Below are 24519 nucleotides of genomic sequence, written 5' to 3'. Positions count from 1 at the left end.
TCTTCTTCATAAAATCAGTAAGTTGGTAAACCATCACTTCTACACGCATCGCCATAATATTTTCTACCTTTGTGACTGTAAAAGCATCTTTATAAATAATAGCTAGCCCACCTCTCTTCCTGTCTTGTCTGGGATTATGTAATATCCGATAACATATAGGACAAAGTTCTAATATGTGGGGAGAATTAGGGTCTGGCAACCAAGTTTCTGTTATAAAAGTCAAACCAGCTTGTGTATCATTAATCAGGTCATGAATTAACATTGTCTTATTACAGACTGAGCATGCATTTAAGTACAAGCATTCAACTGACCCATAATCCTCTTCAGTAGGAACCCTGGAAATAATGGAAGGGTATATTATACACCTACCCTTGTCTCTCAATCTTTTCTTCCAAACATCATCATAAATAGGCCTAACACCCCATACCACTTCTGGGTTCATATAAATGATATCATACAATCTACCAAATTACCCATATCTCTACTTATTCTATTCCTGTGGCATACTTGTTTGTAATTACTGGTATTGATACACAGCTGTAATAGTAACCAAGACATTATGCTTTTACAAAAGGGTCTTTTGAACAGTGTCACTTCCAATAGCCCTAAAGTTGCCCACAGAGGTGCACACTAAGGTGTGTGACACACCCCTTGTGTGTTCCTTCAGTCTCACGCCTCAGATTCAGCATGCTGATAAGGTTCCTCCATGAAGGCATGATGAAGCCATGGTGTCACAAGTGGGAGGGGCTTCACATCACGCTCTTGGGAAACGAGCAGGAAAGGGTTTCTAGTTGAAAGTAGATTATGCTGCAACCCTTCTCTTCAGAAGAGCACAGGAAGCAGACAGGATGGTAGAAGTTCCTTAGACTCAGCACGCTGATAAGATTCCTCCATGAGAGTGTGTTGAAGCCGCACCACCAACCTCTCCTGAACCGCTGGTTCCAGGTCAGAGACACACAGTCATGAGATTCTGCGCATCTTCATACCCATGGAGAATCTGGATGCTATAATCAAAAGCACAGTACACGCCCCAGAGCCAGAAATGTCTGACACTTCAGCTGCTTACTGGCCAACTAAAGTTCTGCAGCCTATCTTGTGGGAGAGAATCCGCAAGACTTAATGTACTGTGGACCAAAGACTGCTAAGTAAAGACTTGTGTAGAACTGGATGTGGGCAATGAGCATCGAGGAATGAAAAGGTTTCCTCCCAAATGAGTCCAGTGTCCGAGCCTCTCTCTCTACCTGGGGGTGCTAAGGCATGAGTCCTGGAACCCGAAATTCGACCACCAGATTGTGGTATCTGGGCCCTCTCCAATCTGGGAGCCATCTGGATAAGATACTGCATATCCACCTTCTTAGGTGCAACCTGCACTGAGAGAGGAGATTCCCAGTACTTCGTTAGTGCATCTTTAAGGATAGAGTACAATGGTACTGTGACCCCTTCCTTTGGAGGAAACTTGTAGTTTAGGACAGTTAACATTTCTGCTCTAGGTTCTTCCTCTATTTCTAACAAATGGGATGGCAGAAAGCCATCTCCCTACCAAAATCAGTGAAAGAAAGACCCTCTGGTGGAGATTTCTCTCTTGAGGTGGGGAGGGATCAGACGGTATCTCGTAAGACTCCTCATCCAAGAAGTAGAGTGGGTCCTCCTCTGAGTCCTATGAACAGTCCCATTCAGAGTCTTCACCATAGAGACCTGGCTGAATGAATCTGTGCCTGCCTCAGCTCAGTGGAACCATGTCCACACCCCGAACAGCACCAAGGTACAGCCCTTCCCTCTGACTTCAGGAAAACTTCCTCCCCCGACATCAAGAGCAGTAGTGTGTGTCAATGTTGACACCCTTCAAGGCACTGGTGTCAAAGATCTCTACAAAGGCATGGGCTGAGCCTCAGAAGGAATCAGGGGCTGATCTGCAGCTTGCGCAAGTGCCCTTGATGCCTCAGCAGTTTGCAGCTGCAACATCTATGCCAGCTCCTCTCTGAGTACAGCTCAGAACCACTGGTGCCAAACCGGAAGCAAGGATCTGGCTGCCCTGATACTTGCATACCGGTACATCTTCAAAAGAGGGGGCACATTCCTCTCACTGTTGGTGCTTCTCAGGTACCAGCAAAGCCAGTGCCCCAGCACCATGTGTCGATGAGGACTGATGCTTGTGCTTCTTGGATGTCCCCCAGTGCTCAGCATCAGAATCCTTTGGTGCCAAGGACAATGTCAAATCTGTATGTGTCCTTGATGTCGGGTCTGATGCTGACTAGTCTTGGAGCCTGCTCTCAGTGCCCAATATCGAGAAAGGTGCAGACCTCTCCGAAGCTGGTGCACTTCCAGGGGATGTCAAAGTCTTAGCAGCCACCAATGTGCTTCTGGTGCCGATGACAATGTATCAGCCTTTGAGAAGCCAAAAGTTTCTCCTGTTGGACTTGTCCCTCACCTGCATTTTTAAACAGAGTTAGGGTCATTGTCAGGCCCAAGACACCTGATGCACCAAGAGTGTGCGTCTGTCACAGAAATCACCCCATTACATTGGGTGCACCTTGAAGCCACTGGGAGTCTTCTTGGACATCAAGAATTATGGCCAAATTAAACTCAATTGTGAACCAAAAAAGGGGCAGTGGTCAAACTGGGGTTGGTGCTCCAGCCTAACCAGGCCTAGCAGCTCGCGAAAAACAATGAAACTTTAAGAGCCAAAAAAACTAATGAAAATTCAATAAGAAAACAATTTTTAAAATACTAGTTGAGAAATGGAAAACTACCTGAATAGGAAGGCACTGAGAGAGAGACACACACATGCTGAGAGACCATAAAACACATCCTCCCTGCTCCACAGAAAAATAAGACTGAGGGACGTGCACTCGCACAGCAGGCAGGAATGCACCAGCACATGCACTGTAGGACGCTACTATAAAGTTCTTAGTCTTGCTAGTCAGCGTCCACTCTGGGCTCCGTTGGATGATGTCAGCCAGTTGTGAGAATACGAAGGCCTGTTTGTCTTCAGAGAAAAAGGAAATTATCTGCTTCCCTTTTATAATCATATAAAAGATAAATATATATAGTCAAATACCTTTTGCTATTTATAATCATGTACCCCAATATTGTGTTTTCTTTGTTTATAAATGGCAGCAACAAGTGTCCATGAAGTGAAAATGTATATCAGTCTCTTCACCATCAATTTTTCAGATCTCATGAAAATACTTTCAGGTAGTTAAAAATGTAGAAATCAATAATGCTGTGGCTCAAGTAACTGAATTGGTCATATGGCATGAAATGCTCTTTGATCTCTTCCATTTGAATCTTCTAGAAGACACTCACCTAAATCGAAGTATTTTCATATTATTACCTATTAAGACACTTAAGGTAATATATACTAAAGTACGATTTTGCTTTTACTATGTCCAAAATTAATGCTTAGTAACTGCAAATCCTTAAGTGTAGGGGGTATTTGCAACATTTTCATGGAGACAGAGAAGTTCTTCACCATGCATTTATTTAATGGTCAATAATATGATTAGCTGCATCTATACATGCAGTGTGAAATGAACTGCATTAATAGTAATTTTCTATGTTACTTGTAAGGCACAATCCCCACCCAATCACCACCTCATTCTGCATTAAGATATTAATGCATAAATTACATTAACCACTAAGGTACTGCATTAGCCTATTAACACACAGTAATTTATGTGTTAATTGCACACATAGCTTAGTAAATAAACCCCCATTTTTTAAGCTCTATAAAAAAATATCAAAGTTCATCAAATTGAGCAGTGCTTTGATAATTCACAAAAAATCTGAAAGCTAAATGGGATTTTATCATTATGTTGTCTGAGCCAACTAAGAAGAGTATAATCATTAACTGGGCATTTAGCCATCACATTTGGAGAGCTTATCATCAAAATGTGTTTTTCTCCCACTGTTACCATAATCTGTTCCACAACCTCTACTGAGATAGGCACACCCAGTTATGAAACACAAAACATCAGGACAATTTTACAAAAAGGAGGAATAAAATTAATTTCTCTAAAATTTATCTTGAAGTTGCTCAGGAGAATTCCAAGGTAGATGATGAAGAAACGTTTTCAAATATACTAACACTTTAGGGACACATGGCCTTTACACATTCTGTATACGCAGAGAAAGTTAACAAAAAACAATCAAAAAGAGTTATCAAGTTTGAGGTGCATGATTATAAATAGAAGAGATATGTAACAATGTATATTGATCTTTATGCATTATATAAATTATCTCTAAAACATTAAGGGCCCTGCTTACTAAGGTGCACTAGCGTTTTTAGCGCATGCAAAAAATTAGCATGTGCTGTGTAGGCAACGTGGGCGTCTACACAGCACGTGCTAAAAACGCTAACGCACCTCTAGCACGGCTTAGTAAACAGGGTCCTACGTGAGAAAAAATTAGACCCTCAGCATTTACATTTAACCACTCAATCAATTTTCAGATAACAAATGACGCCATTTCTTCTGAGTTCACCATTTGTAAATTAGTATAAACTATAATAGCTAGGCACGTGCTTTCCTTTTCACTACTGCCTTTGGCTCCTAACCACTACTCATTTGCCCTCCTCCTCTTTAACCATTAATTCTCTTGCCCGTTCTATGTCTTTGTCTATCTGTTCTACCTAGATTGTAAGCTCTTTGAGCAGGGACTGTCTCTCTATATCAAATGTTCAGCGCTGCGTGCGTCTGGTAGCACTATACAAATGCTATTAGTAGTAGTAGTTTCACCTCATTTAATGCATTAATATGCACCGAGGCCTAGTGTGCAACAATTTGCACCATCTCAAAATTGCAAAACTTAAGATGCAGTACGTGCAAAACCTCTATAGCAATTGTTGGGGGCATTACCAGCATTTCAGGGTGGGCTACCATACGGTTGTAGTGGGACAAAATTTGCTATCGTAAGTTAAATACACAGTAGGTAACAGAATGCAGTTACCTATAGCCGCTTGAGGTTTAATTTCACTAAGTTATCTGCCATCTCTGCAGTTAACATGTAGTAATAATCTCTATGTTAATTGCAAAGCCCAGGCCCTTCTCCAAAAATGGCTATTTCTAGCCTAGCTGTTTAATACAAATAACACAGGCTGAACTTAATGAAGTCAAATGTACAACAGTGGATCCAAACAAAGGTCCTCTCACAAATGGTGTTTCCCAAGCAAGGTCTTTATTAGAATCAATAAAATGACCCGACACGAGTCGTGTTTCAGCCACAAGGTATACCTTTTTAGCGACTCATTTGTTTTACCATTGTTTTGCACCAAAGGTCTATAGGTACGTTCCTTTTAGTATGTGTCAATTACCAGATTTTTATTTATATATATTTTTAAATATTTTTATGATTTTATATGTTCTTGTGTCGATTACCAGATTTTTATTTATATTTTTAAATATTTTAATGATTTTATATTATTTAGTGTTTATTTAATCAGTATGTATCCAAATATTTTCTATCATTATTTTTTTATATGTGTGGTTTTGATTGTTCATGTTTTTATTTATAGACCCCTGAGGCAGGCCCTTGTGGCCGAAACACGACTCGTGTCGGGTCATTTTATTGATTCTAATAAAGACCTTGTTTGGGAAACACCATTTGTGAGAGGACCTTTGTTTGGATCCACTGTTGTACATTTGACTTTCCGTTTCTCCTGTAGAGAGATCACCTTCTGTGGGTGTTGAACTTAATGAAGCACCATGCTCTTTGCACCTGCTAACTCGCAAATTAAACTAAACACTGTTTGGTCAAACAGGCCCCTAAAACATGCATTAAAATATTCAACATGCACTAAACCATGTTAGTGCACTACAACAAAATAATTCAAAATGGAAAAAGATAACCTACTAATGAAACAAATGAAAATATTTTTGCCAGGACATCCCTGCCTACTGTTGGGTAGGCTGCGCACATCATGGACTGCATCAGAAGACATCAGTATATACGCAGGGCTTCTCAACCTAGTCCTCAGGACATACTCTGCCAGCAGGACATCTTGGATGGGGTGAATGCAGTAGGAGGGGAGAGAGCTTAGTGTTTGTGTGCTGGGGAGGTATGTACAGGTGGGGAAGAGAGAAAGCTGGAGAGATGTATAGAGGTGAACAGTTAAGTGGGAGTGGTAGTGTTTTGGAGGTGGTGATTGAAACAGAGCTATGGGTGTGTGTGCATGTGCTTGGGGGAAGCCAATAGAGAAGTATAGGGCTATGTATATTCTAGGAACAGGGACTGAGAAAGAGGGATGGAGAGAGAACTTAGACCTGTCTGTATTTTTGTGTAAAACTGGAGAACTTGGAAGCTTTAATAATGAGATTAAACATTTCATAATACATACTGACATTACATTATATTTCTATTACTTTGAAATTTAACTGCAATAATTGAACAGAGATAAAAATGGGATAATTAAAAAAAAAATCACTTCAATCAACCTGAACTGATGCTAGGTTAGGTTAAAGTGCTTCCTCACAATTACACAATACTGAAGCACATGCCTTCTTGCAGTTTAAGAAATATTTTCTTCACCTCCATAAATTGATGTTTTTCCACAGCTGTGGTGCTCCCAACTGCCCCGCCCCCCACTAGGTATATCAGGCAATATTTTATGAATAAAAGGTAGTGAAATGTCACAGGAGTGGAATGCAATCAAGAAATGATGTAGGATTTCAAAATTTTAACATGTAAATTCTAGGAAAAATAATGTTTTTAAAGGAACTTTTTCCTCCAAAGCATGTGTGGGGGCTAGTGCTATATTTTTGCATACTAGACATCTGCTTCTAGATCTGCAAGGTTGAAATGCTCCTTAAGAAGCACAGATTATTTGCTTTCAGAGCATTTTAACAAGCACAATACATCAGGACGTGTATTGATCGATTTCAATGAACTTCACAGGTGCTACAAGTATTAGTGTGGCTATGTGCCAAAAACAAAGATACTTTTTATACATGGCCAGATCAATAGCTCTGTGGTTAGCACTCACAGTTGCTTGGAACTAAGGCCAAGCCAAGTACTGCTCTGCAGCAACACCCAGTGCCTAATCAGGGCATAGCTGAAAGCAACTCTTGAAGGAGCTGCACTTTGATCACTACACTACTGTTAAAATAGGAATCACCAAAGTCTTAAATAAAACCTAAGGAGACCATAGTGGTTCTCTGCAGCGATATACATTGAGCACAAGTAAGGCAAGAAGCCTTTATAGGTGTTAAGTTGAACTAATACACTATAAGAATGAAACAAAATAGTTGCATGGTTCATGACACCAATATCATGCAGTTCAACTAATCATTGCTGCACTGTTATATATATATATATAACTTCTTGTGATCTCTGTCAACCAGGTGCGGTGGTGCAAATTTAATTGTATTTAAAATGAAATTGGATAAGCAGTTAATTTTCAGCATGAGAATTCTTTAAAAGTGCACTTGGTAAATTTATATTATATTGCCCTATAATGGACTAGATATACTCCATTTGATTAAAATTTCTTCAAATTAAATCGTTTTTTAAAATCTAAAGAAAATATGTTCAAAATTCACATAGCTACCTCTATGAACTGATATTTTCAGGTAAACTCTTTTTTGGGTTGAAGTTCTTAATCATTTGAAAATAAAGAATAGAACAAAGCAGCACCAAAAAAAGGTTTTATTGTCTGTGTGGTTGATTAGCAGCAGAATGACCTGAAGATACAATTCACAAGCAAACTGGTCACAGACTGAAATCTTTCTACTAAAATACTGGCTTAGATTTGAAAGACAGAACAGAAAACATTTGAAGCTTTGTGGACACTTTGGCCACCTGTTGATGAAAATGGATGGCTGAATCAGTTGCAATTGTCTACCCAGTCATGGGCATTTTGCCACAGTATCTCTGAAGCTCTACGGCCACCTACTGGTGAAGGCTGCCAGCCACTGGATTTCTGCCAAGATTTTAAGTAATATATATGAGAGCTGAATTATTTTCTGTTAGAAATGCCTTAAACACGTGTAGTTTTGAAGCCAATTTTAACATTTGCGTTTTGTTTTAATGTTGTTTTTGTTTTTAAAAAGACACATCTACTAAGATTCCAAAAAATAAAAACACAAAACTGTGAGCAGCCATGCAAAAATAAATTTTGGATGAACAGGGACTGCTAAACATTTGATCTAGACTTGAAATACTGTACGGGAATTATAAACTATTTTTTTCTTGTTAAGTATAATAAACAGTATAAATATAATAAAACAGCTTTTATGGCTGGGACACAAACTGCAGATTAAGCCTAAAATGTGATCCCTTACTAGTAGGTCTTAGAAAATGACCGAGTACTGTAGGCCAAAAAGCAGCAAAACATGTTAAAAGATGTCCTGAATACTGGACTGTCTGGGTATCTGTAATTTTTCAGACTGGCCGTACAACTTGTCCAGGACATGACTGTGACCCAAGGGAAATCAAAATATTTTGTGGAAGGTTGAAAAAGCAAATGAAAAAAGAGAACATTTTACAGAAAAACTGATGGTTCAGTCCACATGTAATTTTTCAGAATTGCTCTAATTATTTTGTGTTTCAGAGCAGCATTTTAGTTTAATTCCATTTATGCGAGTATTTGCTGTAGTGCTCTTTGTATGGATACTCCAGAATAGTTTTCAAGTTATTATAGGGGTAAACCTCAGTTCAGCCAATGTGAAAGCCTATCCTGAAAAGCTTAAGGATTTGTACATTTGTAAGGAGCAAAAATATTAATTAAAATATTTATTCACTGCTGTAAGTATTGGGAGCCATTTCCAAATACAGGGGTCATGGATGTTTGCTGGTCCTTGGTTAGTTCTATCATGAAGTAACTTGTGGCATCTGAGACATTTGCCAAGCCCTTGGTAATCTGAGAAAAATAATAAAGCCTAATTCTGCTAATCAACTTTCATAATTTAAACTTCTCACCTTAGTAAACACATTCCAGCAGCCAGCTTTTAATGTGGCTGTGTGAAAGACTATGCTAAAGTTTCTCTACCAATGTACTTATCCTACATTTGCTCAGGTGAAAAGTCAGGAGTAAAGAATACATAGCTCAACAAAAACTGCCCCATGTTTACTTTAAGTGCTGTAGTTATTTGTATCAGGAAACACCACATGAAACTTTCACATCTTTTATTTGGGAGAAACTGCCCACAAAATACAGTAGAAAATTGTCCTACTGATTTGTACAGATGTTTTCTGAGAAAATCTGCTGCTAAACATATTGATCTGCCAATATTTAAAATAAAATTTAATTCCTGGATAGACAACAAAAATGGTTAGAAAATGTTATACTCCATTTTGCAGAACAAATCACCAACACTAGAAGAAAAGTTATTCAAAACATTAACATAATGTATTTTAAAGAATGCTTAAGGAAATCATCTTTGCTGATTACTAATATGGCTATAAAAGGATACAAAAAAAGAAGGCATGAATTATATTTTATCACATGCTAGTGTTCTTCAGACATCTATCTGCAGCATAATAATTCAGCATACTTCAGTCAGAAGTAGGTGAAAATATTGTTTCTGTTCTCATGTTTTGTGTTTACAGATGAAATGTAGAAGAACAAAAAAGTGACAATAGGGAAGCTTACTTTACAGAATTATGTCTATGCTTCTATGGTAATTCTGGAGAAAGCACCTGTATTTTTCTTAGGTTTTATTTTTCTGCATTCCACAGTGCTGCAATCTTCTTTCTTTCTTTCTCAATCAGTTTGATCAAACGACCTAAAACATTTCCTTTAATTGCTTTGCTGTTGTTAAAAAGGAATCACCAACACTCAGCAATAACTTTTACGGCTGACAGCTAACTTTGCTTTTCTTTCAAAGAAAAAAAAGGGTATATTTTAACTTATAAGGCTTCCTAGTTGCAAAGGGTTTACTACAGTTAGATAGTAGTGATTCCTGTTCAAATCTATGCACAGCACCAGAACGTCTGCAACCTTATAAACAAACTACATTAGGAGTTTTTGAAAACTTGTAAAGCTGATGTTTCTATAGTGCTCATAGTTCTCATTATCCAAAACTATGCTTAACACAAGCACAGTAGCTTTTTTAAAAAGAAAGCAAACGTATTGTGTAACCAATACCAACTTCTAAAATTAAAATAAGTGCCATATATAAAATATGCCTTTAAATTTATTAGAAAAAAGCTGCCAGAAATGAATTATTACTCGATACTCAACTAATAAGGAAAGCCCTGGATTACTGTTTAAAACTATGCCATTTTTAAGCAACTCAAATACTTTTGAAATAAAACATTTAATCCAGCTACAGAAATAATATCCACAGCAATGAATAAACCTGCTAGACACAATAGGAAACCCCCCCCACAGAACCACGCCAAGTATATTAAATCGATTACATGATTTCCTAGTTCAGGAAGTAAATGGGGGCTGTCCTATTTAAACATGATCCAAAAGAAAAACACTGAAACACGTAATATCCATTTTTATTTTTTGTTACACAGGAATCTTATTTTAAGAGGGACAAAAGCACATAATTCAAAATATTCAGCAGCATTTTAAACCTAAATGCAAACTTTATAACATTTTCTTGCATTACCCCTGAGGTGTTAATGTGTTCAGCATTAAAAGAAAACAATAAAAAATGTTGAACAGGTGGGAAAAAAGTGCACAACAAAGGTGCAAAAGTGCCTTTTAAAAGTTTTTTTTTTTAATTTTTTTTCTTGTGCATGGTAGCAAACACCTAATTCTCTGTTTCGAGCATATGTCTATATTTAAACTGATGCATGATTTTGACCAACTGCATAAAGAATGAAAGATTTTATGTTTGTGTACTCAATTCCGTGCTCTCTGATCATAACTTAGGTGCTGAATGTAAGGCATAAAAGAAAGGATTGAAAGCAATATCCCTCTCAACATCAAACTTAGTTATAGCACGGGTAGCAAAAGCATATTCGCACATTTATTAAATAGGCCTCACCAATTAAAAAAAAAAAGAATTTCAAACAATATGTCATTATGACATAGCTTAATTGATTACATTCTGAATCATGGCTTTCAATTTCAGTTTTCCTTGGTGGTTTCTTATTTTTAGCTTAAATTATGTTAAAAATTTTGTGGCTTAGAGAAGGCAGCTCTAACCTACGAGCATATACACATGCAAACAACAGATCTTTTTGTGCTTTGTCAAAATTATGTTCACTTTTTGTAATACAGCACGTGATATTAAAATGTGCATTTATGAACCATCTGAAACGCCATAATTTATGACATTAAAATCTACACTCTACAACAAATTAGACATTTAAGCATTTATTTTTCAGTTTAGGAAACTTACTTAACCAAAAATGTCCTAAAAATTTAAAATTAAAAATAGTGCTTTTTTTTTTTCAAGCTTGAACAGATCACAATCTAAATATACTGGCGTTATGTTTAAGCATCCAAACATACAAGAGGGATAAAGGAAAATGATTTGACGGTACTGTATATGTACCCAAACCTGAAACACTACAAGTTACCTTCCCACTGTTTTTAATATTCCCTAACCTTACATTAGCTTTAAGGCTATATATACACAATATGTATATTTTGAAGGGAAGAGACAAATAAAGCAGAATGAACTGCCTTATGTTTTCCTATTAAAGCAGTTTTATACCTTTTTTTTGTTTAGTCAGTATTAACCTACCACATCTATTCCATAGCAACTTTCCTATAGAATAGGTAAACCTTCTGCACTCAGAACTCAGCTAAAGAAAGCTCTGACTGGCTAACTGTATACCACCACCACCACCATTCAATCTAAAGAGACAAAAATATGGTACATGATCAGTAGTCTTGTTAACACAAAGCTGATCTGAAACCTTACTTTGTATGTTCAAATGGAGAGATTAAAATTAATTTTAGTTTTATTTCTAACTTTATCTACAATTTTAATTAAAGTCTAATTTTAATGACCAACAATTAAATCAAGTCAACATGCTATTTCAAATCACAAATACTGTTTAACCACTAGTTTTTCATTCTAAACAGGTGGATCAACTGAAAGCACACATACCATAATAAAAAGTGTTAGATTGTCAGGCTTTAACAAACATTTTTCATTATACAGTAGGCAAATCCAAGCCAATGCATGCCTTAATGAAAAACAGGCAGCTTGAAAAACCCTTATGAATCCATACCAAAGAGTAAAATCTATTTAAATAAAATCTATATTGTCTAATTGGAAAATCTGGTCTATGCCTTGGGCAGAAAATGTAAACCCATTTTTAAAATGGGTTCCCAATCTAAAACAAAAAATGCCTTTTCAAGAGGACATTTTCATTTACAATGGCACAAAATTTTAAAAGGCAGAGAAAGAGAATTACACATATATAATTAAATTTCATGTTTGTTAAATCAAGCTTTATTGATAAAATGGAAGTCAGGATAATGTACTTGGATAGCAGCAGACCTAGTGAGTGAGAATTTAAAAATGCTGTAGATTTCTACTGCTTTAGTACAAGTGAACTAATTTATGGGGCTTACAGATGAGCTACGGGAATCAAGGCTCTCAAGTCCCAAGACTGGTCATGAACCCGCAGCACTATGTATACAGCGCAAAAAAAAAACAAAAAACCTGGAAAGTGACCTTACAAGAAAAATTCACTGTGAGACATTTGTATCCTATACTATTCAGGTTTCTTTCACTGCCAATTTTATTTTACAGTTGGAACAAACTGCCTAGATGTTCAGCTTTACAAGTGATAACATTATTTTAAAAATTCTTACAATTTTTGCACAACTGTCTTGGGTATCCAGATGCTAGGTTTCTGCTATTTTTCAATTCAAAACCACCACATGAATGTAATGTGTTATATAGTTGTACTACACAAGTCAGACACTTCTTATAACTTTTATAGTGATTTAAAGCAGTTCATAATTAAATATGAGCATTTTGCACAGACAATTGCACTTTACAAAAACAAAATCATACAACAAATTGCTCGAGTCTGATTTACAACATGAATTATGGTTTGAAAGCATGTTCACAGAAGTATCAATTTGACAAAAAAAAAATATAACTACAGCTCCAGGGCCTGTCTTCGTACTGCTGGAATTATTCTGATTTCATCACGCTCACCCACATTACATTCCCTTCTTTGAACAAGGTTGATGATGGACACCAAGAAGATTCACAGAACTTTAGTCGCATGTTCAACTCCATTGAACAGATTTACCACATATCATCAGCTGATGCAGAATCCTTTAGAAAATAGAGAGATTTTTTAAAAACCTTTCCACAAAGTTCCTAAAACAATGGTTTCAAAATCTGTCCTGAGGACTCCAAATAGTTGGCATTCAGACTATCCGGAATTCTGCATGAGATTTGAACGTGTGCCTCAACTGCACGCATATTTCTCATGCATATTCACTGTGGATATCCTGAAACCCAGTCTGAGTGAGGGTCCTCCAGGAAAATGGCAGGAAGCTACAGGTCTAGAAAATCCACACAAAAATTGCTACATTATTTAATTTAGGTAATGAAGATTAAACAAGGTTTAATAATAATAATAATATAGGGGCCCTGTTACAAAGCTGTGCTAAAAGGTGGCCTGCATTATTATTAGCACGTGAATTTTCTACGTGCTGAGGCATAATGCGTGGGTAAAATGGCCATGAGCTATTTTTCCATTAGCGCATGAGCCCTTAACTATACCTGTTTTCTAGGCGGTAAGGCCTCACACGCTAATCATGTGTTAACCCATTAGCACTGAACACGCCCATTCCTCGCCCCAAACACACCTCCAGCGCTAATCAAAATGATTATTTAGGGCATGGGAAGCGTGCATACATGCCAAAACTACTGCAGTGCACCTCAGCGCTCCCTGCGATAGGCATTTTTATAATATATAATAAATTACTATATATAATACACTGGATTAGTTAAGATTTCATACTGTTTGCTTATTTCAATGCTTAGCATATAATGATCTTAAAAATGAAAGATGCTTTCACATCTTCTCCTTTAAGCTGACTGCCAAAGTAATCTATTTATGTATTTGTCTACCAACATAGGTGTTTTTACTTTAAGAAGCATTTTGTTTTTCAGTTGTTGACGTATTAACCCCCTGACACAGCCAGAGTGTGAAGCGTAGCCACGATGGGTTTCATTTTTAATAAAATATTTTTAATTACTTCTCCACATGGCAATACTTGTTCCTCTACCTTTGGCTTTCTGTTACCCAAGCCTCTCTGTGTAGCCCAACAGGAAGAGGGACATTTTTGCAATAAGTCGTGGATTACTGTCGTAATTTTAACATAGCAGTAATTTGCATGCTCATTGATTATTGCATCTGCAGGTAATTTATTGCAGAAAGCTTGCGTTAGAAGCTCTGCTGTCAGCTGCTCTAATGTGTGGCTTTCTGTATTGACCTTTCAGTGACTTAATATTGGATCCTGCTCTTGCTCTTAAAGTAGCTAGATCTTATCTGATTTAATTTAGCATGGCATTTATATTCTGATTTTGAACATTAGGTGGTAAAGTATGTCACAATGCATCAGTACAAACATATAGTCATACACTTCACTTGAAAAAAAAATTCATATATATTAAAAATATTACAATCAAAGTCCTGTCTAAAACAAATCTTATTAACCCATGTAACAGTTTGAATATGGCGGTCTCAATCCTTCTTACAATCATAGCCTCAGGCTCACCTCCCCTTATTACCTGCATGCAACCATTCAAAAATAACACATTCAACACTTCATCCAGCCATTGTATAACCAGGAAATCATTTTACTTGAATAACTTTTTAACTTCCTTTAGAATAACATGTATGAACTTCCAATATTCAGTTCTTTTAGAAGCTGATTCCAAAATAGAGCCAACCTCTTTTAGGTAAACTCATGGATAAGCTGTATTTTCACATACTGATGGCAATAGCTAGAAATCTGCAGTGGATTTTAATACATAAGTTATGTAAACAGTCACTAAATCCAAAATACAATAAGGCCAGAGCCTAGATGATTTTATAGGCTGTGACGAACAGATTAAACACTACCCTCCAGTAGGCTGAAAACCAGTGTCGGCATACCAAAAATGGAGTTGACCTCTCCTACTAGGACTACTTTTGCAGCTATATTTTCTATTAGCTGAAGTCTTACCACTGGTCTATACAGTGGTTCCAGGCAGGGTGAAATTTGCTCTTACCTAGTAATTTCCTTTTAATTGACTCGTGCTAGACCAGTCCAGACCTATGGGTTATGTCTGCCAATCAGCAGATGGAGGCATACACCTGAAGACTGATGACATCTTCAGTGTAATGGGGGGTGGGGGGCGGCCAGGAACATTCCTATATGCTAAAGCCACTCAATAGAGAGACCAAATCAATCGAGAGAAAACAAAGGGAATCAAACTGAATCCAGAACAGAGGGCCCCATAGGGCTAACTTTGCAGAACTGACTATATGTTTTTTTTTTTTTTTTGCAAGCCACTGAAGATGTGGACATTCAGGTTCAGTTAGTATTTTTCTGTCCTTGGAAGGCTTAATCTACATTTGTACCTGTGGCAATGGAAAGCTAAGTGACTTGCCCAAAATAACAAGTAGCTACAGTAGGAGTTTAACTGGGATCCTCTGGTTCTCAGCCAACTGCTCTAACCATTAGGCTACTCCTCCACTCAGATAGGTGGCATATCTAGGACCCACGAATCTACAGAATCCCTCAGTCTTCTGAGGTGGCTCTTATGGGATATACCCGAGCTTTTATCCCATAGGGTGGGAGGAAGATAACACTCTCCGGGACTGCTCTGCCTAGTCCACATATCATGCGTATGATGTTTGACAAAAAAAAACAAAACCCAGAGAGGGGACCATGTTATGGTCCTGCAAATGACTTCTGGGGAAACAGCCCCTGCTTCAGCCCAGGATGTAGGCTGCAATTTGGTAGAGTGAACCCTAAGGCCCTGAGAAAACCTTTTTCTTTTTTAATCTGAAGAATGTTAGTGATTCAATAGCTGACCTAACTCCAGTGTTCATCGAAGACTTCCAGGCTGCATATCCCCTGTGACAGGGAGTAATCCACCTAAGTGGATGAACACTAGCTCCCACGTGAAAACAACAGTACAGAAGAGTGGGAAATGGACCAATGACTCCAGGAGAATGGGAGTTAAATTTAAAGAACCACTTTATTGAATGACTCGACACAGACACCTGTGTTTCGGCCAGAAGGCCTGCCTCAGGAGTCTTTTTCAGTAGTAGCTCAAGGTGATTTATAGTCAGGTACACTGAATATTTCTGTCCCAGGAGTGGTCACTGTGACCACTCCTGGGACAGAAATATTCAGTGTACCTGACTATAAATCACCTTGAGCTACTACTGAAAAAGACTCCTGAGGCAGGCCTTCTGGCCAAAACACAGGTGTCTGTGTCGAGTCATTCAATAAAGTGGTTCTTTAAATTTAACTCCCATTCTCCTGGAGTCATTGGTCCATTTCCCACTCTTCTTCTGTACTATCCCCTGTGACAGCCATAGGATTTGAGACCTCCTAATAGCAGAGTGCTGCGAATGTGCAGCTTGTGGAGTGTCTGTGATGGTACCAACACTGACGACCTCCGAACGAGAGACACCATCCAATTCAAATAAAAAATGAGAAACCACCTTCAGCAGAAGGGAACAGCACCCCATGAAACAACATCGGAAGAGACGGACAAATAAGGTATTCTGCAAGAGAACGCTTGCAGCTCTGAAATCCTAATTGAAAGAATGGCCACAAAGAAAACTGCTTTAAAGAGTGAGATCATTCACAAAGGCCCACTGAAAGGGCTTAAAGGAATGCACAGAAAGCGCTGAGAACACCAAATTAAGATCCCATAGGGGTACCACCAACACAACCACCCACAAAAATACTATATCTGGCTGGGCTGCAATAGAGGCCCCACCAACATTGCCTCTAAAGTAGGCAAGCTCTGCCGCCTGGAACCTGAGCAAATTAGGCACCACATTGTGATCCAGAACGTCCTATAAAAATGACAAGATGAATGGAATATCCATCCAACAAGATGATGACAACCCCCCTCTCCCCCGCCACTACCCAGAGAATCAAGTCCCAAACATCCACTAGAACCTAATGAAAGAGGAGATGTGGAGAATTTTGGTGCCTTCATCTGCATGGCAATGATTGAAGGAGAAAAGCCTCTCTTTCTCAGGCACCACCTTTCAAGGGTCAACCCATAAGAACCAAGGTTATGTAGAATTCTGGTGAGTTGCCAACACTGGAACTCCTCAGCACTCCAACATCAAGCAGGCAGCTGCCAAACTGAGCTCCTTCATCCCTGGATCTGGTGTCTGCCAGTTGAGACAATCTGTCTATATATTGTCCACCTTGTCTACCTGGCTCACAGTGTGCCAGCAGGCACAATTTTGCCACGTACACAACTTGTTTAACTTCAGGGTACACTCCTGGTAGCTCCCTATTAGTCATATGCCACAGCTATGGCATTGTCAGACAACATATATACCACTTGACCCTGAACCAGAGGAAAGAAGTTAAATAAGGCCAGATGAATAGCTCTCAGCCCCAGGCAATTTATGGACTTCTTGGCTTCCTGGGCTGACGAGCACTCCTGAGCCACCCTGTACAAACAGTGAACTCCCCAGCCTTTGAGACTGGCAACTGTGGTGACCACTATCCAATCTAGCAAGTCCAAAGAATTCCCCTCAAGATATGATGAGAGACTGGCTACCACTTGTTGCTGGTGGAGGTGCAAATATGCTGGTAATGCATAATACAAAGAAAACTATAGTCTACAGATAGTAAGGTGTGGAGATATTTTTTCCTTCTGTGGATTACAAAAAAGATCATTTAGTAACCAGTACAGAAGGAAGCACCCCTTCCCTCCCTCTTCCTTGCCACATAATTGAAAGGCAATGAGTTATGCAATTCACTGTTCTTGAGATGTGTGATCAAAGCCATTTACACATAAAGCTGGGTGCAGGAGGTTTCTATCTGCTAGGAACTAATTGCGCTGTGAAGGGATGAAGGGAATGGACATGGGAAGGAGATAGGCATATCTGGAAGGCCCTAGGCAAAGGAAGAAAAATATACTGTAAGAATAGGACCCTGACCTTTTGAACTAAGATAAGAAGTTTCTAATAAAAATGTGCTTAATTAAAAAGCAGGAAAATGAAATGTATCTTTTAAGAAACATATTTTTTATGTACCTCTTGCAATTATGCCAAAAGAATGTCCTGAAACAGTTTCTTTGTGCCCTGGGCTAAGAAAATCTGTATATAAGTTGTCTGATCCGTAAGGCAAGAGTCACTGACACTCTCTCTCAGTTAGTCTCCACTGACTGTGAGATAAGCATCCATTACGCTGGCTTTTTCCTTTTGCTTATGTTTCCAAATTACCTTGCTTTTATTTTTGCTGTTACTAATTCCTTAGTGTTCATAATCTTGATAAGAATAAAACATTACTAACGTAAGAAGATTCTTTTGTTTGTAGTTTTCTCTTTGTTACTTATCAGGCCGGTAGTCCCAAGAAAAATGCAGCTGAGGTAATTTGTTTGGGAAGGGGCTAGGTTCAGAGACCCGGTCCTGCCAGACCCGAACACACTCTAAGTTGACTCCAGATTGATGTCAGCAGGGGGAACTGAATCTCAAACTCATGAGACTGCAGGGGACCAACAGAACAACCTCCAGTGCTGTTGACATGAAACTGCACACCTGCAAGTAATCTCAAACCCTTTGTGTTGGGAGCGCACAACAGATCTGGAGGTGGGACTGAAGCATGCTCACTTGAGCATGTGGAAGGAAGACCAACCCAAAATGGGTATTGAATTATACTCTTAGATAGTGGAAGACCTGAACTGGTTCCAAGCAACTCTTAGAAATGATTACCAACCAACTTAGGCTCTGCAGAAGGAAATCATCCAAGCCACTGTCTTTTGAGCCTCCTGCTTCGAACTGGCCCAAATCAGCCAATTGACAAGGTAGAGATGCACTCCAATCCTTTCCTTGCAAAGGAATGCTGCAACTAAAACCATTACCTTTGTAAAGATGCAAGGGGCTGTAGCAAGGCCAAACAGGAGCACTCAGAACAGGTAAGTGCTTCCCTGGACATAAAAGTGAAGAAAACACTTCAGAACGTCCTGAATGGCAATGTGGAAGTATATCTCTGAAAGACAGAGAGGCCAGAAACTCCTCACGATGAAACTGCCAAGATTATGCAACAAAGTCTCCATCTAGAAATGCAGAACTGAAAAGGAAGTAGAATGTAGTGACAGCAGCTGGCCTTACGGAATTTAAAGGGGGTTTGGACAGATTCCTGAGGGAAAAGTCCATTGAACATTATTCATTCTTTTTTTTTTTTTTTGGGGGGGGGGGGGGGGGGGGGGGGGTTGCCGGGTTATTGAAGCCTGGATTGGCCGCTGTCGGAGACAGTATGGCGGTGCTTATGTACTTGTGTAAAACCCCTTTACATCCAGAATCGGATGAGAAATCCCTCATTCTTCAGTAGCTCCATCCACACTCCTGTCGCATCACTGGATCAACAGCTCCCAGGTCTCCTCAAGACCTGAACAGGCTGCTCCAGATTCTCACCGAAGAGTAGATGACCATGGAAGAGGAATTTGCTAAGGCATGCTTTAGAGGTGGCATCAGATTTCTAAGCCACAGCCATCTACAAGCTACCACACCCAAAGCCAGCAAGTGTGAACAGATGCAAACAAAACTGTATAATACGTCTGCCACAAAGGCAGTCTCTGAGTCCAAGAGGATCCAGTGATGGGGGAAGCCACTGGATCAGAGACTGCTGACTTTATCCAACACTGAGGAAGCAAAGAGGTGCTTAAGAAGCAACGCAATCTTATGGTTGTGGTTTTCTTAAGGGTCATACTGTCCTCCACTAGAATGGTGGTCTTCTTGGTGACCACTAACACCAAATTGTCCATCAGGTCATCCCAAGGGGATAAACCTTGTTCATCAATCTTGACCCCTTGAAACCCTGGTCTGAGGCCTCCCACTCTGCCAGTATTAACCTTCACAGAGCCTTGTAGAGGGGGGAAAACCTTGAGACCTTTTGGGCCCTCCAAATTAGGGTCCTTTTCTTGAGGTAGACTCCACCAGCACTGAGGGAATCTCAAGAACCATCCAACACCTCATCTATGTGAGTGGACAACTCTTAATGAAACAAGTGTACTACTGGGATGCAGAATTCTCAATAGGAGAGACTCTCCAGGCTCCGCAAGGAGCCCCTGGAGCAAAACCATCATTGGAAATTTCATTTGCACACCCCCAAACATCTTCCAACAGGGAGGAAGGAGGAACCCTGGATAGACCTCCAGGGACTGAGCTGCTTTATCTGAGTCTACAGGTCCCTGGGGCCCCTTGAGACGGTTCCCAACTGGCCATGCCCCTTTGTTCCCTGAGAGTCCCTGTCTCAGACATGCACATAGAAGGGCGGAATACGAGGGACCACCAGTTGGCATCCCATCAGGGGAAACCTACTCATCTTAGATCAGGTGTCAAAAAACGTTGTCTTACGTTCCTGTGGAAATTAATTCAGCTGTGACAGGAATAGAGTCCCTGCAGCTTCCTTATGAAATGCAATGCCATCACTCTTTCCTAGAGGATCCAAGTACTGTAACTTCTCAAACATCAGAAGCACCAGCATTGGTTCACGTAGAAAAAAAAAATGACCATCCATAACAGAAAAAGAACTGTGTGAAGAGAAACCACCTTGTCTGGATAAGACAGATAAGGGCCCCTGAAGGACAAGGCTTTTAACTCACATACCTGCCTGGCTGAGCAAATGGCTACCAAAAATAGTCTTCAGGGTGAGATCCTTCACTGAAGCTCCTCTCAACGGTTTGAACGGCAGACTCGACAGGACATTAAGAACTAAGTTAAGGTCCTACTGAGGGAGGACAGGCCACAATAGAGGTCTAATCCCTTTAACCATGTGCAAAAGAAATGTACAATATCTACCTACGTCACCATGGAGCTCCCATGCATTTTACCCTGAAAAGGAGAGGGAAGCCACCTTAATTTTCAGCTAGCCGAGGGCCAAACCCTACTCCAGGCACTTCTGCAAAAAGTTTAAAATTTCAGGCACGAGTTAACCAGGTGAGAGGTCCTGCACTGCGCACCAGCATTCAAAGATTCACCAGACCCTGACATGCCAAGCAGGTAGACTGCCTGCAGGCTTCAGGACAGTCACAACAATCAACACCAAGTAGACCCTATTTTTCAGGCATCACATCTCAAGAGCCATGCTGTAAGCTAAAAGGGACTGGGCCCTCCATTACCACTGAGCCCTAGGCCAAGTCCCAGGGCCTTTGAGAGCAGAAGAGGGGGCCCTGCCATGAGTTACAAGATATCTGCATACCATGGGTGATGAGGCCAGTTGGAGCAACTAAAATCACGAACAACAGGTGCCTGGCCACTGTCCGCAGAATTCTGATCAGTAGCCATGAAGGAAACACAGAGAGGCTACTGGCACAGCCAGAGCTGCATCAGGGCATTGATCCCTGCTGAACCAAGTTCTCATCTGCAACTGAGCCAGAACACTTGGTGTTCTAGCAGGTCACCATTAAGCCAAACTAGGGAGGGCCATTGCAATCCACCAGGAGCTGGAAGGCAGATGGGCACAGCTCCCACTCCATCGAATTCAGGACATTCCACGCTAAGGATATCTGCCTGAACATTCTCCATGTCTGAAATATTTACCGCTGAGATTGGACTTGCAGTAACATGTGAACAGTCTCTATCAGGGGGAAAAATCACCACGAGGGTAGAGGTACACTAGGATCCTACGCGAACAAAATGCACAAAGCAGGGAGTAGGAAAGGTAGGCTCTTCCAAAACAACTGGAGACGGCGTATATAGGATATCAAATCTTTATTCAGTTGAAGAAACTATGACACACTTGACTCTGACTCGACACAGCTGTGTTTCGGCGCAAAAACACGCCTTCATCAGGAGTCTATACAATGAGATTTTGCGCCAAAACACAGCTGTGTCGAGTCAGAGTCAAGTGTGTCATAGTTTCTTCAACTGAATAAAGATTTGATATCCTATATACGCCGTCTCCGGTTGTTTTGGAAGAGCCTTCCTTTCCTACTCTCTGCTTTGAACAGTCTCCATCAGGCATGAATAAGTTAGCTCAAATCTTCCTACCAAAAGAGCCATACTACCAGTGGAAGTCCTTGGATAGTGAAAGGTCTTCTGGTTCTGGAAACCTCCCTGCGAGCAAGGAACCTTCAGCTTCCACCTCCTTTAGTTCCCAGTTTTCTGCCACAGCTTCTGAAAGCAGGAATTCCCCAAAGGCGTCCAAGGTCATCACTGGCTGGCTTATACCGCTTAGCCTCGAGACGGAGCCTGTTTAAGGGCCCCAAGGGTACCTCATCATGAGGGTCCTGAATCAAGGAGAAACTCCTTCCTTTTCCCCTTGCATTCACAACGGGTGAATAGAAAGTCAGGAAAATAAAGTCAGGCCAAATGAATTTTTTTAAACTTTATTTTGCTCATAAACAAACATTGTACTGAAAAAGAAAAGTATCAATGGAAGTATCTTCAAATGCAATCAAAGGAAAAAAAATTAAAATAGAATAAAACAAATCATCCCACTGAAATATTAGACCACTAATTAGAAAAAGTGTGGGGGGCGGGGGGAGAAAGGAAAAAAGGAGCTAAATATTTAAGAAACTTTCTTATATCAGAAAAGGCAAACTAACATGTAACCATAAAGCGAATGCTACATACCTGTAGAAGGTATTCTCCGAGGACAGCAGGCTGATTGTTCTCACTGATGGGTGACGTCCACGGCAGCCCCTCCAATCGGAAACTTCACTAGCAAAGTCCTTTGCTAGTCCTCGCGCGCCCGCGCGGCCGTCTTCCCGCCCGAAACCGGCTCGAGCCGGCCAGTCCAGTATGTAGAAAGACAATACACTTCAAGGGAAGACACAACTCCAAAGGGGAGGCGGGCGGGTTTGTGAGAACAATCAGCCTGCTGTCCTTGGAGAATACCTTCTACAGGTATGTAGCATTCGCTTTCTCCGAGGACAAGCAGGCTGCTTGTTCTCACTGATGGGGTATCCCTAGCCCCCAGGCTCACTCAAAACAACAACCAAGGTCAATTGGGCCTCGCAACGGCGAGGACATAACTGAGATTGACCTAAAAAATTTACCAACTAACTGAGAGTGCAGCCTGGAACAGAACAAACAGGGCCCTCGGGGGGTGGAGTTGGATCCTAAAGCCCAAACAGGTTCTGAAGAACTGACTGCCCGAACCGACTGTCGCGTCGGGTATCCTGCTGCAGGCAGTAATGAGATGTGAATGTGTGGACAGATGACCACGTCGCAGCTTTGCAAATTTCTTCAATGGAGGCTGACTTCAAGTGGGCTACCGACGCAGCCATGGCTCTAACATTATGAGCCGTGACATGACCCTCAAGAGCCTGCCCCGCCTGGGCGTAAGTGAAGGAAATGCAATCTGCTAGCCAATTGGATATGGTGCGTTTCCCTACAGCCACTCCCCTCCTATTGGGATCAAAAGAAACAAACAATTGGGCGGACTGTCTGTGGGGCTGTGTCCGCTCCAGGTAGAAGGCCAATGCTCTCTTGCAGTCCAATGTGTGCAGCTGACGTTCAGCAGGGCAGGAATGAGGACGGGGAAAGAATGTTGGCAAGACAATTGACTGGTTCAGATGGAACTCCGACACGACCTTAGGCAGAAACTTAGGGTGAGTGCGGAGGACTACTCTGTTGTGATGAAATTTGGTGTAAGGGGCCTGGGCTACCAGGGCCTGAAGCTCACTGACTCTATGAGCCGAAGTAACTGCCACCAAGAAAATGACCTTCCAGGTCAAGTACTTCGGATGGCAGGAATTCAGTGGCTCAAAAGGAGGTTTCATCAGCTGGGTGAGAACGACATTGAGATCCCATGACACTGTAGGAGGCTTGACAGGGGGCTTTGACAAAAGCAAACCTCTCATGAAGCGAACAACTAAAGGCTGTCCTGAGATCGGCTTACCTTCCACTTGGTAATGGTATGCACTGATTGCACTAAGGTGAACCCTTACAGAGTTGGTCTTCAGACCAGACTCAGACAAGTGCAGAAGGTATTCAAGCAGGGTCTGTGTAGGACAAGAGCGAGGATCTAGGGCCTTGCTGTCACACCAGACGGCAAACCTCCTCCAATGAAAGAAGTAACTTCTCTTAGTGGAGTCTTTCCTGGAAGCAAGCAAGATGCGGGAGACACCCTCTGACAGACCCAAAGAGGCAAAGTCTACGCCCTCAACATCCAGGCCGTGAGAGCCAGAGACTGGAGGTTGGGATGCAGAAGAGCCCCTTCGTCCTGCGTGATGAGGGTCGGAAAACACTCCAATCTCCACGGTTCTTCGGAGGATAACTCCAGAAGAAGAGGGAACCAGATCTGACGCGGCCAAAAAGGAGCAATCAGAATCATGGTGCCTCGGTCTTGCTTGAGTTTCAACAAAGTCTTCCCCACCAGAGGGATGGGAGGATAAGCATACAGCAGGCCCTCCCCCCAATCCAGGAGGAAGGCATCCGATGCCAGTC

General features: G+C 40.7%; 1 protein-coding gene across 3 annotated transcripts in view; it reads right to left on the bottom strand.

Moving 5' to 3' along the window:
* Positions 1-10427: 10427 nt before the first annotated feature.
* The window catches only part of PPM1A (protein phosphatase, Mg2+/Mn2+ dependent 1A), a 203148-nt gene continuing 189056 nt past the window's right edge, over positions 10428-24519 (bottom strand). For all 3 annotated transcript variants that reach the window (XM_030214789.1, XM_030214787.1, XM_030214788.1), the window contains one exon: positions 10428-13199. In XM_030214789.1, coding sequence (XP_030070649.1) covers positions 13170-13199 — 30 coding nt within the window. In that variant the 3' untranslated portion in view covers positions 10428-13169. The remainder of the gene's footprint in view (positions 13200-24519) is intronic.

The sequence above is a fragment of the Microcaecilia unicolor genome, chromosome 9 (assembly GCF_901765095.1).
Source record: "Microcaecilia unicolor chromosome 9, aMicUni1.1, whole genome shotgun sequence".
Lineage (NCBI taxonomy): Eukaryota > Metazoa > Chordata > Amphibia > Gymnophiona > Siphonopidae > Microcaecilia > Microcaecilia unicolor.
Note: the sequence above shows the minus strand (reverse complement) of the source record. Positions and strands in the feature narration are given on the sequence as shown.